At 42.7% G+C, this 27,734-nt stretch overlaps 1 protein-coding gene across 1 annotated transcript in view; it reads right to left on the bottom strand.

Moving 5' to 3' along the window:
- The window catches only part of LOC128691544 (uncharacterized), a 504,586-nt gene that overhangs the window by 474,661 nt on the left and 2,191 nt on the right, over nucleotides 1–27,734 (bottom strand). The window contains exon 2 of the mRNA XM_070088746.1: nucleotides 20,428–20,787. Within this exon, the coding sequence (XP_069944847.1) occupies nucleotides 20,428–20,787 (360 nt within the window). The remainder of the gene's footprint in view (nucleotides 1–20,427; nucleotides 20,788–27,734) is intronic.

Raw genomic sequence — 27,734 nt, forward strand, 5'->3', positions numbered from 1 at the left:
CATCTTACAAACGTAGAAAGAAACAGCAGTATTTTCGTGGATGGTTGCTGTCTACCAGCCTACTACCACTAACGCCTACTACCACTAACGCCTACTACCACTAACGCCTACTACCACTAACACCTACAGCAGAGGTACACCTGACACTCTCAATGCTCACGTACATGTGAGATATATTTTTCTTGCTTCTTCCCCGGCTGTAATATGAAAATTCAATATTTATGGAAAAAATATGTTCTTTGTTGACAAAAATACAATCGGGGAAAAAAGATGAAGAATTTCTTCGTTTATGAAAAATATTGAATATTTTTTCCCCATAACTATGAGGAAAGAGTTGGCTGTGTGAGCACCGCTTCTGTCTAGCTGTTAGTGGACACAAGATCGAGCCTTCACCAGTTCTTGAGATAAATGACCAGCATGGGTTAACCGCTTTGTATACTACTACTACTACTACTACTACTACTTTTACTGCTACTGCTACTGCTACTACTACTACTACTACTACTACTACTACTACTACTACTACTACTACTACTACTACTACTACTACTACTACTACTGCCATACTACTACTGCCCTACTATATCTACTACTACTACTACTACTACTACTACTACCATACTACTACTGCTATTAATACCACCATGCTACTACTATTACTACTACCATACTACAACTGCCCTACTACTACTACTACCATACTAATACTACTACTGCTACCATATTACTACTATCACACTACTACTACTACTACCATATTACTATACTAATAAGAATATAATAATTATAATAAAACCTCTTTTTTTCCCTTCATCATTCCACTTCCTCTTTCCTCATTCCAAAAAAAATCGTACAAACCATAGAGAAAAACAACCATAAAAATCCATCTCCATACAAAGCAGGTGAAATCGCAGATCTAGAGAGTGTACAGAGATCCTTTACTGCACGTATAAGTTCTGTCAAGCACCTTAACTACTGGGAACGCTTGGAAGCACTTGACTTGTACTCGTTGGAACGCAGGAGGGAGAGATATATCATAATCTACACTTGGAAAATCTTGGAAGGAATGCTCCCAAATCTGCACACAGAACTCACTCCCTACGAAAGCAAAAGACTGGGCAGGCGATGCAAAATGCCGCCAATAAAAAGTAGGGGCGCCATTGGTACACTAAGAGAAAACACCATAAGTGTCCGGGGCCCAAAACTGTTCAACAGCCTCCCTTCAAGCATTAGGGGAATTGCCAATAAACCCCTGGCTGCCTTCAAGAGAGAGCTGGACAGATACCTAAAGTCAGTGCCGGATAAGCCGGGCTGTGGCTCGTACGTCGGACTGCGTGCGGCCAGCAGTAACAGCCTAGTTGATCAGGCCCTGATCCATCGGGAAGCCTGGTCGTGGACCGGGCCGCGGGGGCGTTGATCCCCGGAATAACCTCCAGGTATAGGCCTATTATAGTTTTCTGTGGTCTCGGTCAACCTTCAGTACTTAACAACTCTTCCTGTGTGCTACTTGGCTCCGTAATCTTCAATTTTTTTTTTTTTTTTCGGTCCGTGTGCCCGCACTTAGCGGTAACGTCCCACCAAATGGACCCAAAGAACCATTTTATGGACCAATTTGGCTTACTGGGCCGGTGAGGGGTGGGAGGGGAGGGGGAGGTGAGGGGGAGGGGATAGAGCATGACGCTGTAGGTAGTGGACAGTCTGTAGGCTGCGTGGGTACGTTGATGCGTGTGGGTAGGCTGTGTGGGTACGTTGATGCGTGTGGGTAGGCTGTGTGGGTACGTTGATGCGTGTGGGTAGGCTGCGTGGGTACGTTGATGCGTGTGGGTAGGCTGTGTGGGTACGTTGATGCGTGTGTGTAGGCTGTGTGGGAGCGTTATAGCAGCAGTGTCGGTAGTAATGAGGATAACAGTGTAGGTGGGTAGTGGGAACAGCAGCAGTGCTGGCAGTAATATTAGCCAGTGTGGATAGTGATGATAGCCAGTGTGGGTAGTGATGATACCCACAGTGTGGGTAGTGACGATAACCAGTGTGGGTAATGATGATAGCCAGTGTGGATAGTGATGATAGCCAGCGTGGGTAGTGATGATACCCACAGTGTGGGTAGTGGCGATAACCAGTGTGGGTAATGATGATAGCCAGTGTGGGTAATGATGATAGCCAGTGTGGGCAGTGACGATAACCAGTTTGGGGTGATGATAACCAGTGTCGGTAGTGATGATTACCTGTGTTGGCAGTGATGATAACCAGTGTGGGAAGTGATGATAATCAGTGTGGGTAGTGACGATAACCAGTGTCGATAGTGATGATAACCAGTGTGGGTAGTGATGATAATCAGTGTGGGTAGTGATGATAACCAATGTGGGCAGTGATGATAATTAGTGTGGGTAGTGATGATAACCAGTGTGGGTAGTGATGATAGTCGGTGTGGGTAGTGATGATAGTCGGTGTGGGTAGTGATGATAGTCGGTGTGGGTAGTGATGATAACCAGTGTGGGAAGTGATGATAATCAGTGTGGGTAGTGACGATAACCAGTGTCGATAGTGATGATAACCAGTGTGGGTAGTGATGATAATCAGTGTGGGTAGTGATGATAACCAATGTGGGCAGTGATGATAATTAGTGTGGGTAGTGATGATAACCAGTGTGGGTAGTGATGATAGTCGGTGTGGGTAGTGATGATAGTCGGTGTGGGTAGTGATGATAACCAATGTGGGCAGTGATGATAATTAGTGTGGGTAGTGATGAAAACCAGTGTGGGTAGTGGCGATAACCAGTGTCGATAGTGATGATAATCAGTGTGGGTAGTGATGATAATCAGTGTGGGTAGTGATGATAATCAGTGTGGGTAGTGATGTTAACCAGTGCGGGTAGTGATGATAACCAGTGTGGGTAGTGATGATAACCAGTGTGGGTAGTGATGATAGTCGGTGTGGGTAGTGATGATAGTCGGTGTGGGTAGTGATGAGAGTCGGTGTGGGTAGTGATGATAACCAGTGTGGGTAGTGATGATAACCAGTGTGGATAGTGATGATAACCAGTGTGGATAGTGATGATAACCAGTGTGGGTAGTGATAACCAGTGTGGGTAGTGATGATAACTAGTGTGGGTAGTGATGATAACCAGTGTGGATAGTGATGATAACCAGTGTGGATAGTGATGATAACCAGTGTGGGTAGTGATAACCAGTGTGGGTAGTGACGATAACCAGTGTGGGTAGTGATGATAATCAATGTGGGCAGTGATGATAATCAGTGTGGGTAGTGATGATAACCAGTGTGGGTAGTGATGATAATCAATGTGGGCAGTGATGATAATCAGTGTGGGTAGTGATGTTAACCAGTGTGGGTAGTGATGATAACCAGTGTGGGTAGTGATGATAATCAATGTGGGCAGTGATGATAATCAGTGTGGGTAGTGATGTTAACCAGTGTGGGTAGTGATGATAACCAGTGTGGGTAGTGATGATAACCAGTGTGGGTAGTGATGATAGTCAGTGTGGGTAGTGATGATAACTAGTGTGGGTACTGGTGATAACCAGTGTTTATAGTGATGATAACCAGTGTGGGTAGTGATGATAACCAGTGTGGCTAGTGATAACCAGTGTGGGTAGTGATGATAACCAGTGTGGATAGTGATGATAACCAGTGTGGGTAGTGATGATAACCAGTGTGGGTAGTGATGATAGTTAGTGTGGGTAGTGATGATAACCAGTGTGGGTACTGGTGATAACCAGTGTGGATAGTGATGATAACCAGTGTGGGTAGTGATGATAACCAGTGTTTATAGTGATGATAATCAGTGTTTATAGTGATGATAACCAGTGTGGATAGTGATGATAACCAGTGTGGATAGTGATGATAACCAGTGTGGGTAGTGATGATAACCAGTGTTTATAGTGATGATAACCAGTGTTTATAGTGATGATAACCAGTGTGGCTAGTGATAACCAGTGTGGGTAGTGATGATAACCAGTGTGGGTAGTGATGATAACCAGTGTGGATAGTGATGATAACCAGTGTGGGTAGTGATGATAGTCATTGTGGGTAGTGATGATAACCAATGTGGGTAGTGATGATAATCAGTAAGGGTAGTTATGATAATCAGTGTGGGTAGTGATGATAACCAGTGTGGATAGTGATGATAACCAGTGTGGGTAGTGATGATAGTCATTGTGGATAGTGATGATAACCAGTGTGTGTAGTGACGATAACCGGTGTGGGTAGTGATGATAGCCACAGTGTGGATAGTAACGATAACCAGTGTGGGTAGTGGTGATAGCCACAGTGTGGGTAGTGATGATAGCCACAGTGTGGGTAGTGACGATAACCAGTGTGGGTAGTGATGATAACCAATGTGGGTGGTGATAGCCACAGTGTGGGTACTGATGACAGCCACAGTGTGGGTAGTAATGATAGCCAGTGTGGGTAATGATGATAGCAAGTGTGTGCAGTGATGATAGCCACAGTGTGGGTAATAATGATAGCCAGTGTGAGTAGTGATGATAGACAGTGTGGGTAGTGATGATAGCCAGATTCCAGAGCCTCCAGGCTTCTGGAGTCTGGCATTGTGGTTAAAGTGATGATAACCACAGTGTGGGTAGTGATGTTAGCCAGCGTGGGTAGTGATGATAGCCAGTGTGTGTTTAGTGATGATAGCCACAGTGTGGGTAGTGATGATAGCCACAGTGTGTGTAGTGATGATAGCCACAGTGTGTGTAGTGATGATAGCCACAGTGTGTGTAGTGATGATAGCCACAGTGTGTGTAGTGATGATAGCCACAGTGTGTGTAGTGATGATAGCCACAGTGTGTGTAGTGATGATAGCCACAGTGTGTGTAGTGATGATAGCCACAGTGTGGGTAGTGATGATAGCCAGCGTGGGTAGTGATGATAGCCAGTGTGTGTTTAGTGATGATAGCCACAGTGTGGGTAGTGATGATAGCCAGTGTGGGTAGTGATGATAGCCAGTGTGGGTAGTGATAATAGCCAGTGTGTGTTTAGTGATGATAGCCACAGTGTGGGTAGTGATGATAGCCACAGTGTGGGTAGTGATGATAGCCAGTGTGGGTAGTGATAATAAAGAGTGTTGGTAGTGATGATAGCCAGACTCCAGAGTCTCCAGACTTCTGGAGTCTGGCGTTATGGATAAAGTACTGTGTATTCTGATGCCCAGTTTGCAGGTTCGAAGAATCCTGCTGTAGACTAATTGATAATGTGAAACGAAAAACCCGTGTGGGTTTTTCGTTTCATATAAAAAGTATAAATTATTCCAGATTCGAACCTAAATTCACTTATCACACAAATCCCACTGACCATTGAGGTCTGCATCGACAGCAACTGGAAGAGGGAGAGGTGCAGGTGGATGTGGATGGAAGATAAAATAGGGACAACCAGGCCGACACACACACACACATATTTGCGGCGCAGGCGGGAGTAACAGCATCATCAGTGCTCACTAAATTTTAGTGTTTTGTGGCCTATCCAAGGATGCTGCAGAGATCACTGAATGTGTCAAGGTCTGTAAATAACACCTGAAGTGAATTACAAGGTGCCCTAAGTCAGAAAAAGGAGGTGAGAGCTACAATTTCATAAGATAACTTGAAAGTGATATTAGAGGGAGGCAGCAGGCCTAGTGTGGAGTAGGCGGTGTGCCACATGTGATCATAATGTGTGACCAGTGGCGTATCTAAGGTATGGCAGGTATGGCAACGTGTCCTGGGCGCCACTTGAAGGGGGGCGCCACTAAGCAGTTTCTGTTCAAGCAAGACAAGCCATCCTCGAATAGTGAAAAAAGAATTTCTTAAGATGTATGATCTGTCTTTGATTATCATTGGTGAGAAGCACTAGGATGGCTAGATTGTCAAACCACTTACATAAATTATAGGTAAAAATACAATGCTGGCAGCTACATGACCACATACTCACAGTACCACTGCTCAGTGGCAACTGACAGTAAGACCATTCTCCTGGACAAACTAGGGAGATAATCTAGAATTTTAATGTTCTTATTGAAAGTGCCATTTCTTTATCTCAGAGCTTTATGTAAGAACATGAAGTCGAGCAAGTGTTTCATGCCCTTCCTTGAAAAGCTCAGAACAAGTTGTTCGACACGTTACATGGAGTCTCATGCACCTGTTACAAGTTTGTTAGAATCCGAAGGTGGATCAAGTACAAATGTGTCACAAACAGAAGAGAAAATCAAGTCAGATAAATCTGAGTATGACGAGATTAAAGTGAGGCTGCCAGCGAGAACGTGGACATGACAGGAAGGAAAGACGAAGGTGGTGGTGGTGGTGTCGAGTTTATTGACGGGATTTTGCCTGACGAGTTTGAAACTGACGACACTGAACCTAGTGAACTGGATGGTGTCGAAGAAGTGTGAGAGGCATATATAGGCGTATCAAAAGGGATGGGCAGTTAAGAAATCAATTTATTCAGTTAAAGAGAGAAATAAAAAAAGGGAATAAGAAACGCTAAAAGGGATTATGAGGCTAAAGTTGCAAGGGATTCGAAGACTATTCCAAAAGAGATCTTCCAGGTATACAGAAGTAAGATTAGGGACAAGATAGGCCCACTTAAGAGTAACTCATTTCCTTATCACTGACAGTGATAAGGAAATGTGTGAACTTTTCAACATTTACTTTCCCTCAGTTTTTACTCGGGAATATACTAGCGAAATTCCAGAAATAATAAATTATATAAAACAGGACGATAATAAACTATGCACGATTAGGGTAACTAGTGACATGGTCCTCAGACAAATAGAGAAATTAAAACCTAACAAATCCCCAGACCCTGATGAACTGTTTGCAAGGTGTTAAAGGAATGTAAAGAGGAACTTAGCATACCTTTGGCTAATTTTTTCAACATCACTACAGACTGGCATAGTACCTGACGAGTGGAAAATGGCTAATGTAATACCTATTTACAAGGCAGGTGACAGGTCCTTAGCTTCGAACTATAGACTAATAAGCCTTACCTCCATAGTGGGAAAATTTATGGTATCAGTAATTGCCGAGGCAATTCATAGCCATCTTGAATGGTATAAACTGATTAATGAATCTTTACACGGTTTTGCAAAGGGGCGTTCCTGTCTTACGAATTTACTAACTTTTTTCACTAAGGTATTCGAGGAGGTAGATCACTGTAATGAATGCGATATTGTGTATATGGATTTCAGTAAGGCTTTCGAGAGAGTTCCAAATCAGAGGCTGTTTAGGAAACTTAAGACACACGGAATAGGAGGTAGACAAATAGACAGCAGAGAGTTTGCATAAATGGGGAGAAATCAGAATGGGGGCACGCCACAAGCGGTGTTCCACAGGGGGTTAGTGTTGGGCCCTTTGTTGTTCACAGTTTACGTAAATGACATACATGAGGGAATAAATAACGACATAAGCAAATTTGCTGATGACTCCAAAATAGGCCGTCCAGTTCATTCTAATGAGACCATTAAAGCATTCCAGGATGATTTGAATAAACTGATGCAGTGGTTGGAGAAATGGCAGATGTAGTTTAATATAGACAAATGCAAAGTTCTAAATGTTGGACAGGTAAATAACCATGCCACATATAAACTAAATAATGTAGATCTTAATATTACTAAAGCTAACAGAATCCTTGGCTTCATATCAAGAAGCATAAATAATAGGAGTCCTCAGGTTGTTCTTCAAATCTGTATATCTTTGTTTAGGCCTCATTTAGATTATGCTGCACAGTTTTGGTTACCGTATTACAGAATGGATATAAATGCACTGGAAAAGATACAAAGGAGTATGACAAAGTTGATCCCATGCATCAGAAATCTTCCCTACGAGGATAGACTGAGGGCCCTGAATCTGCACCCTCTAGAAAAGCGTAGAATTAGGGAGGATATGATTGAGGTGTATAAATGGAAAACAGGTATAAATAAAGGGGATGTAAATAGCGTGCTGAAAATTTTCAACCAAAACATGACTCGCAGCAATGGTTTCAAGTTGGAAAAATTCAGATTCAGGAAGGATATAGGAAAGCACTGGTTTGGTAATAGAGTTGTGGATGAGTGGAACAAACTCCCGAGTACAGCTATAGAGGCTAAAACGTTGTGTAGTTTTAAAAATAGGTTAGATAAATACATGAGTTGGTGTGGGTGGGTGTGAACTGGACCTGACTATATTGTGCTAGTGGGTCTGATGTTGTGCCCCCTTCCTTAATTAAGTGGATGTGATCTGACTAGGTGGGTCATTTGTCTAAGCCGGGTGTGATATGGACCTGCCTCGCATGGGCCAGTAGGCCTGCTGCAGTGTTCCTTCTTTCTTATGTTCTTAAGAAGTGACTGAACAGCGTGACATTGGACTTCTAAAGTTTGACAAGGATACTGGAAAAGCAATTCTGCCTGACGTATTGAGAACAGAAATAATAAAGCTGGGTTCGAAGTATTTCCAGAACAGTGAGGGGTCTTTCCTACCAACGAATAACCTCTCAATGAACAAAACTTGGTTCATGAGGAAACTGGGAAATGGTCGAGGTGAGGAAGTCACTCACTAATGGCTAGCCTATTCCACTTCTAAAAAGTCTGCATTTTGTATCTGTTTTCTCTCTTCGCGGTCAGACCTTCAATCCTCATTGGAGCAGGAAAGAGGATTCAACCAGTGGAAATCACCTGAAAGGATTAGTGTTCATCAAAACACTAAGAATCATCGGGAGTGCTGAAAGCATAGGAGTTATTGACGTGGAACCTCAGTCACAGAAAAGCAGAAGTGGCGTGATATCTTGACGAGAATACTTCCCTGCATAAAATTCCTTGCTTTGCGAGGACACAGGGAGTTACTTCAGGTGGACCATGACTCCAATGTGGGAAATTTCCTTAGCTAACCGAAACTACTGGTCATCTTTGACCTTGTCATGAAAGAACATCTTACTCGTGTAGAAATTAATCCTGGATCCACTGGGTGTCCAGAACGAATTCATCCATCTGATGGCATCCACTGATCGCAAGAGATTACTGCAAAGCATTCGTAAAGCCAAGTATTATGGTCTCATGTTCGACTCGACTCCTGATCAGGCACACCGTGAGCAAATGTCAGAAGTAGTGAGGGACGTGGAAGTTAATTTTGAGAGGAAAACAGTCCGTACTAGAATCCTACCTTGGTTTTATCCAGATAAGCTAGAAGGATGCTGATTGTTTGGGTGAAGACATCTTGAAACAACTAGAGAAAGACGAAATGGCGCTACAAGGTTGTCGGTCACAGTGCTAAAACAACGCTGCTGTGATGGCTGGACACAGAAGTGGTGTTCATCAGAGAATAATCGAGACAAACAACCTGGCAGTGTATGTGAATTGCGACAATCACTCAACTTGGTGGGTATACATGCAGCCAAGCATATATACCCATCGAAGCTCTCTACGTGTTCTTCACTCGTTCAACACAGAGCGGGGAAAACTCGAAAACGCCGGGCCTGTGGTTAAGTCGGAGTACGAAACGGGATGGAGTGAAGCCCGTCAACCAGTACCTTGAGGAGATACTTCAAGTTCTCCAGGACATGATAGAGAATGAAAACGAGACCAATGAAACAAAAAGTGACATAAGGTACCTGTATAATTGCATGTTAAGTTACGATTTCCTGACTTTGCTAGGACTTTGGAACAAAGTACTCATTCGCATTGACCGTATTCAGAAGAGGCTGCAGGATCCTAGCATAAATTTCCACGATGCTGCCCTGGATTTGAAAGCCTCCGAAATCATTTCGGCGATAAAGAAATCTTGGTCAGTGAGTCTCTCGAAGGACGCAGACTGAAGGAAGGGAAAAGTAAAGAAGCCCTTTAAGAAAATATCAGACCACTGGGACATCTGTGAGCTAAGGGAAACAACCATGGAGATACTTATATTGGACCCAGAGATATGGAGGGAAACGAAATGGGAAGAGGAGAGAGAGAGGCCGCTTCACTGGTCGACAAAAAAAAATTAGTTGCCAAGATATTTACGGTATTTCAAGGTTGCTGAATTCGACAATGACAGTAGGTTTTTCAAATTGGCTCTAGTTTGTGAGATATTGCATACCAGGGACAAAAACAAACCTATTACAGTCATCCATAACTATAAAAAATGGTGTATATGCCAATGAGTGTCGTATTAAAATGAGACAAAACCTTCTCTGTAGAATAAGAAAACTTCTCCATGAGCAAAAAATCAACCAGTGCTTTGCGAAGGACGGGAAAATCGCAGTCAGAAAAACATCTTGAAGAAAGACGCATTTCAGTGCTAATAAACATTAGCTAAAAAAAATTCCTAAGTGATGCTGGACTATCAGAGTCAGAATAAGAAGCAGTTTATACCCAATAATGGTATAAATCTCACTCTCCGCCTATATATATAATGTCTTTCTACCTCTGTATGTTAGAAGTGATCAAGGTCCCAGGACCGAAACGTTTTCTAATAAATATGTTATAGTGTTTGCTTACGTGTCTTTCTAAACCATACCCAATAATATCCATGAACAGTGTTATGAAACCTTAATCTGTAACTGTAATTCCATTGTTCTATACTGTATTTCAGATCTTATTTTTTTTGTTTATTTGTCAACTGTCAACTGTTATTATGTAAATACTTCAATCAGCACTCCACCTCACTGTTTTTTTTTTAATTAGTTAATACAAGTTCACTGTTTAATTAAGAAAGTTACACAATATTTTTTTACTGTCTTTATTAAGTTTTACTTTCATTAAGCATCTACAGTTTTACAGTTTTATAGTATAGAAATATACAAAATATTTTTCCACTGATTACTGTAAGCAATTTTATCTTATACTTAGCAATATAAATTTACACTTCTTATTAGCGTAGATTTCTACACATTATATTTTACTAACTATTCTTAACAGTTTAGGTTAGTATTTGTGCATATCACGTTTAAATCAGGTGCTAAAATAATATCTAATTTAGTTTTAATAGTCTATTATACATTAACACCCCTCCTTCAGAGTGCAGACACTGTACTTCCCATCTCCAGGACTCAAGTCCGGCCTGCCGGTTTCCCTGAACCCCTTCATAAATGTTACTTTGCTCACACTCCAACAGCACGTCAAGTATTAAAAACCATTTGTCTCCATTCACTTTGGGTTTTTAATACTTGACGTGCTGTTGGAGTGTGAGCAAAGTAACATTTATGAAGGGGTTCAGGGAAACCGGGAGGCCGGACTTGAGTCCTGGAGATGGGAAGTACAGTGCCTGCACTCTGAAGGAGGGGTGTTAATGTTGCAGTTTAAAAACTGTAGTGTAAAGCACCCTTCTGGCAAGACAGTGATGGAGTGAATGATGGTGAAAGTTTTTCTTTTTCGGGGCACCCTGCCTTGGTGGGAATCGGCCAGTGTGTTAATAATAAAAAAAATATTCTTTAATAATATTTTTTTTATTTTACTTTAGATATTTTCTCTATTCACATAATCATCTTGTTTTTAGTAGTCATATTCCATATTCACCATTTCTAGAACACACTAAAATTCTTCTAATTCTTAAATTAAACTTATGAATGCAGACATTGATCCTGATATTAATCTGTTGTTAAACTACAATAACAACCCTTAAGATAATTGCCAATAATACAAAGTAAGTCAGACAATAATACACAGTAAGTCAGACAATAATACAAAGTAAGTCAGACAATAACACACAGTAAGTCAGACAATAATACAAAGTAAGTCAGACAATAATACACAGTAAGTCAGACAATAGCCACCGAGAACATAACAGTCTTCAGTTATAATGTTAGTGAACAAATACTACGATGACCTCTTAGCACTTAGTTCTCTAAATGTAAACATATCTGTTACTCTTACTGAAACCTGGTTCAAACGTGACTCATCTAACACCTTGGCCTTACCTGGTTTCACAGCCATACACCCGTCAAGGGAGGTTCCTTGACGCTGGTGAGGGGCTCTTGAACTAGGGAATTGGATCTGTGCTCCGGTTCCCTGAATTGAGCCTGAATACCTTCCATTCTCCCCCAGGTACTGCATAACCCTACGGGTTTAGCGCTCCCCATGATAATAATAATCACAGCCATACATAACTGTAAGCGTGATCAATTAGGAGGCAGTACTGCTGTCATAGAAGAACTGGGATGTATTAAACCTACATACACCAGGGACGAGAATGGTGAATATATATCTGCAAGATTTTCAAACAAAAACCTAAAAGCCCCTATTAGAGTTGGAGTAATCTACAGGTTACCTCACACAAATACACATTCAGTGACAACGTAAACAACAGTTACTGACACAGAGATGAACGAACACCCCCTTATACTTGCTGGTGACTTCAACATGAACATCATCCAGGCAGGTGACCTTCAAGTAGCTGACTTCAAAAATACTATGAACAACTGCTTGTTACTACCGACAATAACTAAGCCAACAAGAATCTCTGAGACAAGTGCCTCACTGCTTGACCATATCTGGACCAATACTAAATCGCCTCTCAAAGCAGGAATAATCACAGATAACACCACAGATTACTACCCCGCCTTCCTCATAACCATCATATGTTAAATGCCACAAAACACCAGTAAAATCTCATTGCGTCTCCATGATGAGTGATTAATAGTTTTATTTCAGCATCAAGTGACATTGGCACAGAGTTAGTTGATACTCACGATGTTGATGAATGTGTCAAACTTTTCTTCAAAAAAACCCAAACCTGTATAACAGATATTGTTCAGTCAAAACTAAACAGATCACAGCAAAGAGACTAAACAGCCCATGGCTTACAAATAGCATCCTCAAATCCATTGATTAAAAAAAAGTCAATTAGAAAAACACTTCAAACTGGTCTTAATATCAAAAGAACAGACTAAACATATACAAGTACTTACTAATCTAACAGGGAAACCCAACAACTTTATTATTCAAGCTGATTTAATGAAATCAAAAGGGAAATGAGAAAGACCTGGAAACCCTATCTGAAATCCTGGAATCTCGAGAACTGTCCAGAAACAGAGATATAAACTTAATTAAACCCGATGAACCTCACATCCAGCCTGCACACACTGCCAACAAACTAAATGTTTGCTTCTCTACTAAAGGTTCAGAACTAACAAGCAAAATCCCATTCTCAAATACCCAGGTGAAAGACTACCTTACTGGAAATTAAAAAAATACTCTATGTTTAACTCCAGCTAATTTTACTGAGGTCTCATTCTTAAAATCACTAAATAACAAGACAGGAAGCCTAAATAATTTACCACTAGACATCATAGAACTCAGAGACAAAGCTCATGGTGGTGATAACAGGTACGATCTTCCCATCTGGATATCATATCCTGAGGAAAGACAGGGAACAGAGGGGAAGGAGTTGCACTGCTCATCAAAAACTAATGGAGTTTTGAGGAGATGGGAAGATTACTAAGAGGTGAAGCAAATGACTACATAATAAGAACACTTCTAGCCAGGGGTTCAAAAGTGTTAATAGCAGTTATGTACAACCCGCCACCGAACAGCAGGAGACCAAGACAAATATGCAATGAAAGTAACACACCGATGGCGGCCATACTAGCTGAGGTGGCCAGAAGAGCCCACATAAGCAAGGCAAGGTTACTCATCATGGGGAATTTCAACCACAAGGAGATAGACTGGGAAAATCTGGAGCAACATTAGAGAACAGAGACATGGAGAGCCAAGATGCTGGAGGTGGTGCTGGAAAGCTTCACATACCAACATGGTAGGGGACAAAACCAGAGAAGAGGAGATGATGAACCAGCAACACTGCACCTCGTATTCATCTTCAACAGTTCAGACATAGGGGAAATCACACACGAAATGCCCTGCAGCACTAGCGATCACGTGGTCCTGAGTTTCGAATACATAGCAGTGTTTACAATAAAAAGCGACGCAACACGAGAAGGACAGGAGAAACCAAACTTCAAAAAAGGGAACTACACAAGCATGAGGCAATTCCTGCATGAAGTGCAGTAGGTAAAAGTGCTAGAGGGGAAAACTAAATGAAATGGTGGAAAATATGACCGGAAAGTGAAGGGAAGCAGAGGAAAAGTTCGTGCCATCTGGCAACAGAAACAATGAGAAGAACAGAGTGAGTTCATGGTTTACCCGGAAATGTGGAGGCCAAAGCCATGTCGGCTAGAGCATGGAAGAAGCATAGAAGGCAAAGAACTTGGGGAAACAGGGAGTTGAGCTGCAGAGACAGAAATTAATATGCATTGATAAGGAGAGAGGCCCAGCGGCAATACGAGAATAATACGGCATCAAAAGGAAAATCTGACCCATAGTTGTTATACGGCCACAGTAAAAGGAAAGCAACAGTCAAGGACCTGCATCACAAACCCACGACAAGGTAACAGAAGTAAGACAGGAGAGAGAGAGGGATGGGTAGACTGCATATTGATAAATTAGACACATGTGCAACTCTTGGGTATCTTTATTGAGGAAACGTTTCGCCACACAGTGACTTCATCAGTCCATACAAAGGAGAGTCTTGAAGAACAGGAGGAGAATGAGGTAATCAGTCCCTCAACCTTGAGTCGATGTGGTCAGTCCATCAATCTTGAATAAAATACGGCATACAAATGTGACACCACCTATGACTGCTGCACCTCTCCTACCAACGGTTTATAAGCTCCTTCTCCGCACGTATGCCGTATTTTATTCAAGATTGATGGACTGACCACATCGACTCAAGGTTGAGGGACTGATTACCTCATTCTCCTCCTGTTCTTCAAGACTCTCCTTTGTATGGACTGATGAAGCCACTGTGTGGCGAAACGTTTCCTCAATAAAGATACCCAAGAGTTGCACATGTGTCTAATTTATCAACATGTCGGTTCTCTGAACCATTCATCTACAGACTGCATATTCTTGGATTCTAAGAAGGCTTTCGATACGGTACCACACAAAAGACTGGGTGAAAAGCTAGAGAAGGCAGGAATAGCAGGGAGAATATTGCAATGGATCAGAGAATACCTGACACGAAGGAAACAACGTGCGTTGGTACGTAATGAGGGGTCAGAGTGGATGAATGTGTCGAATGAGGTTCCACAAGGGTCAGTCCTAGGTCCGGTGCTGTTTCTAGTATATGTGATTGACATGACAGAAGGGACAGATTTAGTGGAGTCTATGTCTGCAGACGATGTGAAGCTAATGAGAAGAATGTAAGTGGACGAGGATCAGGTAAGCGTGCAAGATCTGGACAGGCTGCAAGCCTGGTCCTACAAATGGCTCCTGGAGTTTAACCCCATGAAGAGCAAAGCCATGAAGTTTGAGGAAGAACAAAGAAGACCGCAGACGGAGTGTAGCCTAAGTCAAAAGTTGCAAAATTCACTCAAGGAAAAAGATCTTGGAGTGAGCATCATACCGAGCACATCTGAGGCGCACATCAACGAAATAACCGTCGCAGCATATGGACGCCTGGCAAACCTAAGTACAGCGTTTCGACATCCGAGTAAGGCGTCATTCAAGACACTGTACACTGTATACATCAGGCCCATATTGGAGTATGCAGCACTAGTATGGAACCCACATCTGGTCAAGCACGTCAAGAAATTAGAGAAAGTTCAAAAGGTTTGCAACATGACTAGTCCCAGAGCTAAAGGGTATGCCCAACTAGGAAAGCTTAAAGGAAATCAATCTGACGACACTGGAGGACAGGAGGGATAGGAGGAGACATGACAACGACATATAAAATACTGAGAGGAATTGACAGAAGACAGGATGTTTCAGAGTTGGGACACAGTAACAATGGGAAACAACTGGAAGTTGAAAACTCAGACGAGTCACAGGGATGTTAGAAAGTATTTCTTCAGCATAGAGTTGTCAGGAAGTTGAACAATCTGGAGAGTGATGTGAAGGAAGCATGATCCATACATAGCTTTAAGAAGAAATACGAAAAAGCTCATGGAGCAGGGAGGGAGTGGACCTAATAATTGCCAGCAAAGAGGCGGGGCCAAGAGCTAAGACTGAATCGACCCCTACAACTACAACTAGGTGAGTACACACACACAGTGTTGACAGTGTCGGAGGATCCAGAAAACACCGACCACTTCAAGCTCCTCAGCTCCAATCTAATCCTCAGGTTTTAAGTATTTGTTGAACCGCATCTTCTCTCTTTTTTCCCCTCCTCGTGTTCGAGTTGTGTCCCTGTTGCAGCTGGTCTTGTGTGGCAGCTGGTTGGTCTTGTGGGACACCTGGTCTTGTGTGGCAGCTGGTTGGTCTTGTGGGACACCTGGTCTTGTGTGGCAGCTGGTTGGTCTTGTGGGACACCTGGTCTTGTGTAGCAGCTGGTGGCCTTGGTAAAAGTTAGGGCCAACGGGAGATAGGATCCTATAATAGAATTCTCTCTCTCTCTCTCTCTCTCTCTCTCTCTCTCTCTCTCTCTCTCTCTCTCTCTCTCTCTCTCTCTCTCTCTCTCTCTCTCTCTCCAAACTACTTATCGGTAATTAATTCCTTCTTTTCATCTTAGAGGTTTATTACACTTTCCGAACTATTGCTTCCAAACTCGGAGATTAAATCCTAAAGCGGCTCTCCCTCTAAGCCTATTGATTTTGGTTGTATCTCCTCAAAGAGGAAAAAAGGAGCTTGAAACATAATAAGAGACGAAATACGTGAGATTGGAACATCCAGCCTTCTGTTCAGGAGCTGCTGACTGAATGATGGTGGATGAAGTTGATTTTTTTTTTTTTGGGGGGGGTTGGAGGAGAGGGAGGGGTTACATTATGTTGGAAGGTGTATGTACTCACCTATTTGTACTCTCCTATTTGTGGTTGTAGGGGTCGATTCACAGGTCCAGGTCCCCTCTCTTCTTGCTCGAAGAGCTTTATCGTACCTCTTCTTAAAACTATGTATAGATCTTGACTACATTATATCACTCTCTAGACTCGTCCACTTCCTGACGACTCTACGACTAAAGAAATACTTCCTAACATTCCTGTGACTCATCTGAGTCTTCAGCTTCCAGTTGTGGCCCCTTGGTACCGTGTCCCATCTCTGAAGCATTATGTCACCATCCACCTTGTGTGTACTCACCTAATTGTACTCACCTAATTGTGGTTGCAGCTCCTGGCCCCGCCTCTTCACTGATCGCTGCTAGGTCCTCTCTCTTTCTGCTTCCTGAGCTTTGTCATACCTCATCTTAAAGCTATGTATGGTTCCTGCCTCTACTACATCACTTGCTAGACTATTCCACTACCTGACAACTCTGTGACTGAAGAAGTACTTCCTAACATCCCTCTGACTCGTCTGAGTCTTCAGCTTCCAATTGTGACCCCTTATTTCTGTCCCCTCTCTGGAATATATTGTCTCTGTCCACCTTATCTATTCCACGTAGTATTTTGTATGTTGTTATCATGTCTTCCCTAACCCTCATGTCCACTGACATACACAGTGTACAGTGTCTTGAACGATTCCTTACTAAGGTAACGGAGCGCTATTCTCAGGTTTGCCAGGCCCCCATATGCTGCAGCAGTTATTTGGTTGATGTGTGCTTCCGGAGACGTGCTTGATGTTATGCTCACCCCAGGATCTTTCTCCTTGAGTGAGGTTTGCAGTCTTTGGCCACCTATCCTATACTCTGTCTGTGGTCTTCTTTGTCCTTCCCCAGTCTTCATGACTTTGCACTGGGCGGGGTTGAATTCGAGAAGCCAGTTGCTGGACCACGTGTTCAGCCTGTCCGGGTCTCTTTGTAGTCCTGCCTGTGTGTGTGTGTGTGTGTGTGTGTGTGTGTGTGTGTGTGTGTGTGTGTGTGTGTGTGTGTGTGTGTGTGTGTGTGTGTGTGTGTGTTTGTGTAAATTAAGGTCCGTGAATAACCCCCACAAGCGCAACATGATGTATGTTGCTGTATATTGCATTCCCTGGCGCTCTGGCCGGCTTGCCACGAAGCCTAATTCTTGCTGGTTTGCTGCGTCCGCCAATGTTATCCTTCCCCTCCACGAAGCGTTCTGCCCACAGTCAGAAGATCCGGGTTGGATTGCTTGACTAAGCGAAACGTATGAGCAAGTCTCCTTAAACCTTTCGCCCTTGTTCACCGAGCAGTAAATAGGGATCTTTGTGTTAGTCAACTTTCGTGGGTCGTATTCGTTTGAAAGAACCCCGTTGGAAGTAAGCCAGCCGCACTACTTGGCTTTGTTGGGTTATCCTGCGCCAATAACCCTCTGGACATTAAGTACCCTAAGGCATCCTCTTCCTCCTCCTCCTCCTCCTCCTAATTCTTCGTCTTCTTCTTCGTCATCGTCGTCGTCTTCTGAGACGATGGTGTGGATGTTAGTAATGGAGGCCATGAAGTACGAGGGAGGAAGGGGAAGAAAAACGCTGCTGAAAGCCCCGGAGGTGCTACTGAGAACGCTATAACCGTTGCTGAAGCCGCTGTAGGCGCTGTTGGGGACGCTGAAGGTGCAGGATCCACCAGACGGCAAAGATCGCAAGACGTGAAGTTAAAAAGACAAGATACATCGTGGCAGGAGCCACAAAGGCGACTGTGGATGCCACAAGATGGAAGAGGATCCTATATGGGACTTGACGGACCCTTGGGTTTCCAAACCCCTCCTTCCCCCGCATCCTGCTTGCATAAAAAAAGACTAATATTTTCCTGCGTCAGGTGACTTCTTGAATCCACCTAATTACCGACTTTTGCCAAGGTTAATGTAGCTCTCACTGTTGCTAATTATCCGATTGTCTGCCATCGTGGTTAATTAAGAGTGGAGGCGCCGCTTTAATGATCGCATGTCTTTGTGTGTGAAAACTGCAATGACGCTAGAGTGGTTTTTAAATGTCACGAAGCTTAAAATCTGACGCAGGAAGGGACGTGAGTGAAGTTAAGATGCATGGTGTTATATATGCTTTGACTAAGACGACGTTTCATTCCTGTGTCGAGCTTTATCAAGACTCGATAGAGCTCTTCACAGAGCGAAACATTATTCCAGCATAGGCTTGTTTCGCAACATGTACGTTACCAAAATCCATAGGAAGTGATAATAGCTAGTGAATCTGTTACCTTTAAAGCCTCTCGACTACACATAGGTCATTAAAACCGCGTGTCGCCTGTTCACCAGCCGTCGAGGATACTCTATATGGTCACTGAATCATTAATTAAAGCAAAAATCTCAGCGTATGTACCGTCGAAGATATGCATTTCTCAGTATATATACACTGAGATATACAAATCTCTCCGTGAATATACACTGAGACATTTACGTCTCTCGTTGTAATAACACACAGGCACTTCTCGGTATACATTCATGAGAAAAGGTATATACACCTCTTAAGTTTATATACCAATCCTCTTGTCATCGTGTTTGGATCACCTCAACATTCCATCGATTTTCCTCCAACAAAAGCCAAGTCAACAAAGGTTATGCAAGATACACAGGTTTACTGCCAGCACCATTAAAGGCACATGTAGAGAGCAAGCTTTATCAAGTTGATTAACTTGATAAAGCTTTACACAGAGCCCGATAAAGCTCTACAAAGAGCGAGACGCTCTATTTATAAAAGCTTATTCTCCACCTATATCTTTCCATCCCTCTTGAAAAATAGGGCGAAACGTCTTTAAAATCATTTTTCACCAACTCTAACCTAACCTAACCTAACCTTGGTAATATTAAAATAATCTAAAGCAGCCTAACATGCCTAACCTATCTATAAATTTAGGCTGTTTTGCATTAATGGTATACAATACGGGGAAGGTGATGAATAAGACCCATGTACAACAGCTGAGTATCTGTGCTGACACCCACATGTGTAACAGCTGGGTATCTGGGTATCTGTTGCACATGTGTCTTACCAAATATTAATCTAAGTTGTTGTCCATGAGCTAAGAGTGGGGAGAGAAAAGGGGTGTTCAGATGACCCTATTCTTTTGTTGACATACTCGAGAAACCGTAATCAGAAAAGTCAGAAGCTACACTTTTATCACTGTGCCGAAAATATCACCACCAGGAATCAGTTACGTACACCGTGAGTGTTCTATCTCTGTGTATGTACGCCGACAGGTGTGTATCTTTCAATGTACATACACTGAGAGGTTACTTTGCCTGGTGGTGTACAGATTCGCGAAAGAAGGATCAGTCTTTCTTTAACCTTTTTCACGAGAGAATGATAATTCATTCTTTATTCTTCGTGAAAGAAGGATGACAGTGGCTTGCAAGGTTCAGTTTTTTCTTTGTGCATTTATGTTTCATCAATCTGACTCCAAATGACGTACTGAAGACAATAGTGAAAGAAGTCACTGACTGAAGAACTTGGTTTTATTGGGACAACATTTCGCTCTGTGTAGAACTTCATCAGGTCACATTTCTCTCCGTGGAGATCTTTATCAAGTCACAATTCGCTCTGGGTAGCGATCTGATAATGCTCTACACGGGGCGAAATGTTGTCCCATTAAAATCTTGTCCTGTAACCTATGTTTGTTTTCTTCACTTCGATAAAAGAAGACAAAAGCATCGACTCACGGAGAAGTTGCCGTAGCCGAGGTGATCGCAAGAGCACTGGCACTTGAGGATGTGTTCCTTGATGTCCTTGGGAAGGCTCTCCACGCTTCTACTGAGACGCCACCCTCTGCTCAGGCCGTGGGCGTGGGCGTGGCTGTGAGCGCTGTCGCGACAGTTGCTGCGTTCCTCGACGCCCTTGTGGTTGTGGGTGTTGGAGTGGAGGTGCCCCTGCGTCTTCGTCTGGGTGTAGGTGTGTGAGGCGGCCGGGTGGGAGCTGGTGTTGACGTGGGTTGCTGTGTGTTTGTGTGGTGGAGGTTGGATGTCGAGTGGGTGGCCCAGGGCAGTGGTCAGCCTCTCTTCAACACTCATCAGTTTCGGCAGCTGGGGAAAAGCAGAAAGGGAGAACACAGTAAATATATGTGGGTTGTACCTCACTGCAGAGTAATGATCACAGGCCACTAACACAAGAAAGAAAACACAATAAGTATAAGAGCATTTGAATTATGTCCGACTTGCAACATTATTTTTTGCGTGCATTGATGTAGAGGGCGGCTGGAGCTGTGAAACAATGGAATTACTTTCTCGGATCATATAGTGACGGAAATACCTTTAGATTCCTTATTATCTTCTGCAATGTAAGTTCATTTGTGCTATATTATCTGAATTACCTACTGTAGGAAATGTGAACTGGGCGACTTTTCGGTGGTTTGATGATGGTCTTGGACGGGGCAAAATGTCATCCAGTTTGTATATACGGTTTGTAAGTCAGTTGTGTATATAAGCTGACAGAATGAAGCTTTCATACTTATCAGTGGTGTACAATACCGGCAAGTTAAGCAAGACACATGTGCAACACCAGAAATTTTTATTGACGAAACGTTTACCCTGCGCAGCAGGCTTTATCAGTCGAATGTAGAGATGAATCACACTCCTGAAGACATCTCTCTACACTGTAGAGAGATAGTTTGATGTAATCAGTCCATCACCTGGGTGGAAGATGATCAGTCTATCACCTGGGTGGAAGATGATCAGTCTATCACCTGGGTGGAAGATGATCAGTCTATCACCTGGGTGGAAGATGATCAGTCTATCACCTGGGTGGAAGATGATCAGTCTATCACCTGGGTGGAAGATGATCAGTCTATCACCTGGGTGGAAGATGATCAGTCTATCACCTGGGTGGAAGATGATCAGTCTATCACCTGGGTGGAAGATGATCAGTCTATCACCTGGGTGGAAGATGATCAGTCTATCACCTGGGTGGAAGATGATCAGTCTATCACCTGGGTGGAAGATGATCAGTCTATCACCTGGGTGGAAGATGATCAGTCTATCACCTGGGTGGAAGATGATCAGTCTCAGCCTCAGAGACTGATCAAGCCTGCAGCGCAGGCGAAGCCTTTCGTCAATAAAGATCCCTAGTGTTGCACGTGTGTCCTACCTACCAGAATGAAGGTTATTCTCGCAAAGTTTACGATAGAAGTAGCAGGTCCTTGAAATACCTTTATCCTGTTATCTTGCCTCGAGATATACATTAGCAACACCCTCATGTTATCTTGTTTCTAGAAACACATTAGCAACACCCTCATGTTATCTTGTTTCTAGAAACACATTAGCAACACCCTCATGTTATCTTGTTTCTAGAAACACATTAGCAACACCCTCATGTTGTTATCGGTGAGTTAATTTTGGAGTTCAGTCCCTCTGACCTGAATAGCTGATAGAAGGACTTCAGTTTCTTAGTCTTGAAGAATTTTGATCTACTTTTAATATGTTTCTAGATACACACTAGCATCCATAAGATAGTTTCATTGTGTGGGTTTAACAGAGCCATAATGGTTTAACAGAGCCATAATGGTTTAACAGAGCCATAATGGTCCAAACCTTCAGACCGGGTCTGCCGAAAAACTTCCGCTCAGATAAATATCAAACAAATTTTATTGAAAAAACGATACTTTTTTTTTCACTTTCCCCTCCCCCTTGATAATGCTTTATTTTCTTAAGGGGAAATTATCAATATACGTCTGGGGGAGACAGTTTCCTATATCTGGATATAACAGGGAAAAATATAGGTTAATCATTCGCTTCCCAGGGAAAGAACGAGTTTCATAATTCATAAACAATACTCTTAACGAGAATGATGTGGTAAAAAATAAATTAATAAGTAATGGATATTTTAGCATTAAATTTGTAGACGAGGCTCTAAATTTAGTGTTTCAACCAGGCCCTTAACTTAGTCTTTCAGGAAGGCCCCTCAACTCAGTCTTTGGGGAAGGACCCTCAACTACGTCTTTGAAGGAGGCCCTTAACTCAGTCTTCGAGGAAGGCCCCTGAACTCAGGCTTTGAGGGAAGCCCTTAACTCAGTCTCTGAGGGAGACCCTTAGCTCAGTTTTTGAGGAAGGCCCCTCAACTCAGGCTTTGAGGGAGGCCCTTAACTCAGTCTTTTAAGGCCCTCATCCCGGTTATATGATGGTTATGGACACAATATTTCTTGTTTGCAAATATACGTCACTTGTTAACTAGTATTTCCAGATTATTCGTGAAAAATAAAAGTTAATATTTCTTAAAATCAAGACAATGTTCTTATGTTACGTAAGTAACATTACAGTGTTATGTTAGCTGATGTTTATGTCGTGATGGACTGCATGAATCCCTCCAACAAGTCCAACTGCCCTTAACATACATCTTTTAGGAAAACACTACACTTGTATGCAATGGTATACTGGATATCATGTGCGGACTAAATACAATGGTAATTTTTTTTTTAATTTTGATCCAAAATTAATTTAGAAACCTGACCTAACCTTGTAAAAATTAATGTAATATAATACAGTTTAATTGGACCCAAGCTATCATACGTGAGCCTAAAATGAATTAGTATCACCATCAGTGAAACGTTTATTTACTTAATGGTTAATTGATTATCGCGGCGTTACTACCAGGATAATTTTCACTGAGCTTAGTGGAGAAAATGACGAATGTTTTACCCTTCAGTGAATGGAAGGGTGCAGTGATGCTAGAGAAGGGTTCTTGATCCAACTAATTGGAGCTACCCTTAACTTCTCTAGACGTTGTATGTCCTTTGCGGGTTAATGGCTAGTCATGGTGCTTTTGAGCCAGAGCTCAAAAGCACCACATATACTGTGTTAGTTACAAGCCTCTTGGTGGCAACGCTCATATATCCATCTCTCTGATGCTGACAATCTGTTTTCTTTCAAGTAAACAGAATCAAACCCCTCAAGGGGTAGTCGCTTCTGTGTACACTTTATCTTACAAGCTTCTTCTCGGGAGCGTTTTAAAGTCAAATTAGAATTCATCCTACGCCTTGAGGCTTTTATATAGCGGAGCCCCTGCAGGGACTTGCAAGTTTGGTATTCCACTACGTGTTGTTGAATAATGCACACGTCTCTTTCATCAAGATATTTTCTCCCACTCAACTTGCTTTCCCTCTTGCCCTCCTCTGATGGTCTTGGGAGAGAAGATGCTGCCAGGGTGCTACGTAGACCTCTAATGGTCTGGGGAGAGAAGATGTTGCCAGGGGTGCTACACAGACCTACTCTGATGGTCTGAGGAGATAATATGCTGCCAGGGGTGCTACATAGACCTGCTCTGATGGTCTGGGGAGAGAATATGCTGCCAGGGGTGCTACGTAGACCTGCTCTGATGGTCTGTGGAGAGAATATGCTGCCAGGGGTGCTACATAGACCTGCTCTGATGGTCTGGGGAGAGAAGATGCTGCCAGGTATGCTACATAGACCTGCTCTGATGGTCTGGGGAGAGAATATGCTGCCAGGGGTGCTACATAGACCTACTCTGATGGTCTGAAGAGATAATATGCTGCCAGGGGTGCTACATAGACCTGCTCTGATGGTCTGGGGAGAGAATATGCTGCCAGGGGTGCTACATAGACCTGCTCTGATGGTCTGGGGAGAGAAGATGCTGCCAGGGGTGCTACATAGACCTGCTCTGATGGTCTGGGGAGAGAATATGCTGCCAGGGGTGCTACATAGACCTGCTCTGATGGTCTGGGGAGAGAATATGCTGCCAGGGGTGCTACATAGACCTACTCTGATGGTCTGGGGGAGAAACTACTGCCTGGGGATCTGATAACACCCTCTCTGTTGGTCTGAAGCGAGAGAGAGAGAGAGAGAGAGAGAGAGAGAGAGAGAGAGAGAGAGAGAGAGAAAGAGAGAGAGAGGCGGGGGATGCTGGGGGATGGGAGTCAGATAAACCAGCTGGCGATGCCCCATCTTCTGGTTTTCACTCTCTTGTTCCTCTTCTTCATCCACTTGTTTCGTTTTTCTTTTTTTTTCATTTACTGTTACTTCTTCAGCTTCCTCTTTCGAATTTCTAAAATTTATTCTATACATTGCCTTTATTTTTTTCAATTTTGTCTTTCCTTTTTTCTGTTTCTTCTTTTTCTTCATCTTTTGTTTCAGTTTTCCTCTAACTTTTTCTATATATATTTTACGTATTTTCATTTGTCTTCTGTCTCTTGGGTCGTGTTGAGTTTGTTTTCAAAATTTAGGTTAGAAAGAGGGATAAAAGTTCGTAACTATAAATTTAATACTTAATGGGCAAGACAGACGTGCAACACTTGGGTATTTTCTTTGCCGAAACGTTTCGCCTGCGTAGCAGCCTTCTTCAGTCGAATACAGGCGAATATAACAATGAAGAGGGTAGAAGCAGTAGGTAACACTATTGAACACTGATCAGGACATTTATTAAGGAAACTTTTCGAACGCGAGTGGCTTCCCCAGTCCTACTGGGGACTCGACTCACTTGGGGCGAAACGTTTCCCTAATAAATGCACTGATTAATGCACAAGTGTTTTAATACCCACATCTTGTCGGTGTCAGTCTACCCGTTCCATCAGTAGAAGTAATATTGAGGCTATCAGTCCCTCATCCCACACAGTGCCTTACTTGGATTTCAGCCCCTCAAAAAATAGCGTTGCTTTTATCTGTTCCATCACAGCTGAAAGTTTCCTAAGAAACTGTTGAATGTACACAACACCTTGTACTCAGACTGTGATCAATATCCTTTTAACAGCATCGACTGTCTCCCCACCAAGGTCACGTGACCTGGAGAATGTTATTATTATTAAAGATTAGCCGGTATTCTCCCGGCCCGGGCCTTTTCCAAGTGGTGGCCCGGCCTTGGCTCCCTCTTTAGGGAGTGTCTGAGACCTAAGTCTCCCATGGGAGGAGGCACAAGTACCTCCTCATCTTTGGGACCAACTGTCCCCAGGCCTAGCCACAAGCTAGGCCTCTCTGGTCTGCCATCCCCGCCCCAAAGGGGCAAATGGGAATGACAGTCTTATGAGCTAAAGGCTCGGGCTCAGGCACCTACCCTACCCTAGAAGGGTTAGGCATGGTGTCGATCTCCTGGAGAAGGAAGCATTTATTGCCTTCACGTATTTAGAATGTTAGGTAAAATACTTAAAATCAACTAACGAGATATTACTGTTACGTTTCGCTCACCAGGAGCTTTAAGAAGACGATACAAACAATGCAGTCGCCTATGTGATGGGCCATTAAATTCTTGCTCCGTTTAATTCTCTTCAGTTCATGATTATAGTTAAAGATGTTTATTATAGTTAAGATGCAGAACTACACTGACTTTGTTGTGGGGACGATGTTTGTCCAGACCGCCAGTGTAGAGTCGCTGATAACTTTTCCCAGCCTTAACGAAGTTACCATTAGCATGGCCGGTACTGCGGCCGGCTGGTGCAGTCTTGCCAAGGTTCCATCTCCTACAACATGTATAATGAAGGTGAATGATGGCCGGTACTGCGGCCGGCTGGTACAGTCTTGCCAAGGTTCCATCTCCTACAACATGTATAATGAGGGTGAATGATGGCCGGTACTGCGGCCGGCTGGTACAGTCTTGCCAAGGTTCCATCTCCTACAACAGGTATAATGAGGGTGAATGATGGCCGGTACTGCGGCCGGCTGGTGCAGTCTTGCCCAGGTTCCATCTCCTACAACAGGTATAATGAGGGTGAATGATGGCCGGTACTGCGGCCGGCTGGTGCAGTCTTGCCCAGGTTCCATCTCCTACAACAGGTATAATGAGGGTGAATGATGGCCGGTACTGCGGCCGGCTGGTGCAGTCTTGCCAAGGTTCCATCTCCTACAACATGTATAATGAAGGTGAATGATAGCCGGTACTGCGGCCGGCTGGTGCAGTCTTGCCCAGGTTCCATCTCCTACAACATGTATAATGAGGGTGAATGATGGCCGGTATGGTGCAGTCTTGCCAAGGTTCCATCTCCTACAACATGTATAATGAAGGTGAATGATGGCCGGTACTGCGGCCGGCTGGTGCAGTCTTGCCAAGGTTCCATCTCCTACAACATGTATAATGAAGGTGAATGATGGCCGGTACTGCGGCCGGCTGGTGCAGTCTTGCCAAGGTTCCATCTCCTACAACAAGTATAATGAGATAATGAAGGTGGATGGAACCCAAGGTTCGTATAATAAGAGTGGATGATGGCAAGCCGCAGCCTTATCTCCTAAACAAGTTTAAGACACTTCAGCCGGCTGGTGCACTTGCCCAGGTCTTCCTAGTGAGTGGATGGAACCCACGTCAAGGCAGCCTTAAAACTTTGACACCAACGCTCTTAGTGAACCATGAAACTTACAGGAAGATTATTTCATCTCTTTACACTTACGTACTAGAGAAGAATATTGGCATCACAGTAGCAGTTTATGGAAGAAGACCCTCCAGCCAAGATCTTCCAGTCCACCAAGACCGGTTATGTGCGGAATTTACAAAATTGATCATACCGCCTCACTTAGCAACTCCTTCGTAAATAATAAAATGTGCTCACTTTTATCCATCTTTCTAATTCTTCTTAAAATATGTAGAACCAAATGAACCCGCTCGCGTACTTCTGTTTCTCTTATATATATATATATATATATATATATATATATATATATATATATATATATATATATATATATATATATATATATATATATATATATATATATATATATATATATATATATATATATATATATATATATATAAATATATATATATATATATATATATATATATATATATATATATAAATATATATATATATATATATATATATATATATATATATATATATATATATATATAAATATATATATATATATATATATATATATATATATATATATATATATGTATATATATATATACACACAATATGAGAAGCAATTTTCTGTATATGTGCTACAATACGTAAAGTAATGTTAATTTTAGTGCCATGCAATCATACAAACACAGGGAAATATAGTAAGAACATGCAAGATTTTTTTTAATT

This window comes from Cherax quadricarinatus, chromosome 26 (assembly GCF_038502225.1).
Source record: "Cherax quadricarinatus isolate ZL_2023a chromosome 26, ASM3850222v1, whole genome shotgun sequence".
Classification (NCBI taxonomy): Eukaryota; Metazoa; Arthropoda; class Malacostraca; order Decapoda; family Parastacidae; genus Cherax; species Cherax quadricarinatus.